Source organism: Pimephales promelas, chromosome 13 (assembly GCF_988280905.1).
Source record: "Pimephales promelas chromosome 13, fPimPro1.hap1.1, whole genome shotgun sequence".
Taxonomy (NCBI): Eukaryota; Metazoa; Chordata; class Actinopteri; order Cypriniformes; family Leuciscidae; genus Pimephales; species Pimephales promelas.
The window spans coordinates 35605444-35608163 of record NC_142781.1 but is presented as its reverse complement, the minus strand read 5'-3'; the positions used below and the strand labels follow the sequence as shown (position 1 = coordinate 35608163).

At 35.1% G+C, this 2720-nt stretch overlaps 1 protein-coding gene across 1 annotated transcript in view; it reads left to right on the top strand.

The window, feature by feature from the left end:
- Positions 1-1368: 1368 nt before the first annotated feature.
- LOC148976892 (uncharacterized) overlaps positions 1369-2720 on the top strand; it is a 93462-nt gene continuing 92110 nt past the window's right edge. The window contains exon 1 of the mRNA XM_089118981.1: positions 1369-1686. Coding sequence (XP_088975107.1) covers positions 1605-1686 — 82 coding nt within the window. The 5' untranslated portion in view covers positions 1369-1604. The remainder of the gene's footprint in view (positions 1687-2720) is intronic.

Sequence of the window (2720 nt, the reverse complement as noted above, 5' to 3'; positions counted from 1 at the left end):
TCTTAGAAGAATGATGTTGGTTGTTTTCTGTTGAGTGTGTGTGTTAGTATTGTATTATTTTTACCTCTAAAGAAGCTTTTGGAAAATACTGTCTTACAATCTTTAGGTATTGTCACTTTAAGTTCGATTGCATCCTTTAGATTTTCATATATTGAAGTTTCTGAGTGCAAAATCTAAACTGAATTAATGACAAATCATTTTATAGAAGCTCTGAGAAAAATTCATTTACTTTTGTTTTTTCAACATTTCAGTGATTAAGTGACAAACATTTTACAATTACAAAAATCTTCCTTCTCTTAACATAGGCTTTTGTTGATTATTTTAGAATTTGTTATTTTAATTATGAAGTGAAGTATTTTTTTGTGAATTTTTATCTCAGAATTGCTAGATATAAAGTCAGAATTGCGAGATATAAGATATATTTTATAAGATATATTTTAAGACTTTTTTTCAAGGAAAAACATTTAAATATGTTATTGCGGTGATCAAAGATGAGTTTTAAGGGATAAAATGATTGACCACAGGGGGACTGAGTTACTAATTTTTACATGTCAATATTGTCAATAACCGGTGCCTGTTAAAGGAGTAGTTCATTTAAAAAAAAAAAAAACTTTTGCTGATAATTTACTCCGTAAAGATGTCCATGCCTTTCTTTCTTCAGTTGAAAAGAAATTAAGGTTTTTGATGAAAACATTCCAGGATTTTCTCCATATAATGGACTTCAATGGGGTCCAAACGGTTCAAGGTCCAAAAGACAGTTTCAGTGCAAACTGTTCAAAGGGCTTTAAATGATTACAGACGATGAATACGGGTCTTATCAAGCGAAACGATCGCTCATTTAATAAATAAGTAACAAAGTATACGTTTTATAAGCTCAAATGCATCAAAATGTAAGAATATTTTTTCGAGTCATGACTCGAAGGGTCCTAGATAAGACCCTTATTCATCGTCTGGTGTTGTTTAAAGCCCTTTAAATAGTTTGCACTGAAACTGTCTTTTGGACCTTGAACCGTTTGGACCCCATTGAAGTCCATTATATGGAGAAAATCCTGGAATGTTTTCATCAAAAACCTTCATTTCTTTTCGACTGAAGAAAGAAAGACATGGACATCTTGGATGACACGGGGGCGAGTAAATTATCAGCAAAAGTTATTTTTAAAAAGTGAACTACTCCTTTAAAGCGTCTGCTAAATGATTAAATGTAAATGTACATCAGACTGAACAGAAGGAAAAGCTCGGAAGAATCCCAGGAAAAAGGGCAGAAATTTTCGAGTGGAAGATCCATCCTCAAGAAAGTAGATCCGGGAAGACCGTTCGCCTTCGAAGACGCAGGGCTAAGCCCCGCCCCCCTAGTTACTGTTGCTACATCCGTCAAACTTCCTCTGGGCTCTGGTTTGGTATCAACATGGCGTATGCTGTAACAGCTCTTCCTGCTGAAATGTTATCAAACTTTTATAAAGCAGCAAATAAAGTGTCGAATAGAAGTAGGCAAAGGGGCTGCAATATGCGTACGAAGGCTATATTCAAGACAAACAGGTGAAACGCAATAAACAAGGCATCCAAAATAGAGGCAAAAGCATAACGTGACTGCTCACCGTCAAAAAATGAACCACCGCATTTCCTACTACTCGAGACGGAGGCTGGGACTAACAATATCAGGGAGCAACACTGTTCATGCAAAGCTGGGTAGGTCTCTTTTCACTTCTTTAATCGTTATTACAAAGCAAACGGACTACACGAGTAAAACGTTTTATTGATTAGCACTAGCAGTGTGTGCTAGCGTATCAACAACCGGTATGAGAACCGAAATCATACGGTGGCCGAGAGAGCTCACCGCGCTGCAACCTGACGAAGACGAATGCAAATTCAAAAAAACGTGTGCAACTATAAAAACGCATTCAAATACAAAAATACATCTGCAAATTAAGAAAAACATCTTCATCAGTTCCACAACACACCTGTGCTCCAAGTACTCACAACACATCCAAATACAGAAACGCGCTGCAAATAACACGGTCCACAACGGAAATGTTTCCGGGGAACCAAATAAGTGACGGACCCGACTGGGACTTGCTTATTGCTCGTGAGCTTCCCTATGCCCTACTCTCTTCAAAGGGCAGACGGCAAAGCTCTTCAAGTGGGAATTTGGCGTGAGCATGACACTAGTGTTCATTTTTGGAATTTGATGAAGGGAGCAACAACAGACAACGTAACAACGCAGCACTTTGTCCATCAGCTGTATCTGTTCTGACGACAGAAATATAATGATTAACATAACGGTTGCAAATAAATTATTCATTTTTTATTTTTACTTTATAAAAATCTGTTAAAATATCCGTTTTGTATATCTGTATGTCAGTGCCATACATTACCTAACATTTTTAGGAAATGTCTTATAAAATTTAAACATAAAATTAAACTATTTGTATAACTGATTAATATCTTGCCTTCATGTTCTTCTAGATCTTTTTATTTATTTATTTAGTTTAGTTTTCAGATCATTGTTCTTTTCTCATTTGTATTGTGATGACATTGAACATATTATTAACACATGTTGTATATTGTACACAAGTTGTATGTCATAATAATTTGAATCTCGGTGTTTTGCGGGGGGAAAGTCAAAAGAAATTAAATAAAGTAGAATTTTGAGTAAGCAAGGACTCCAAGGAGTATAGACGAACTTATATATATATATATATATATATATATATATATATATA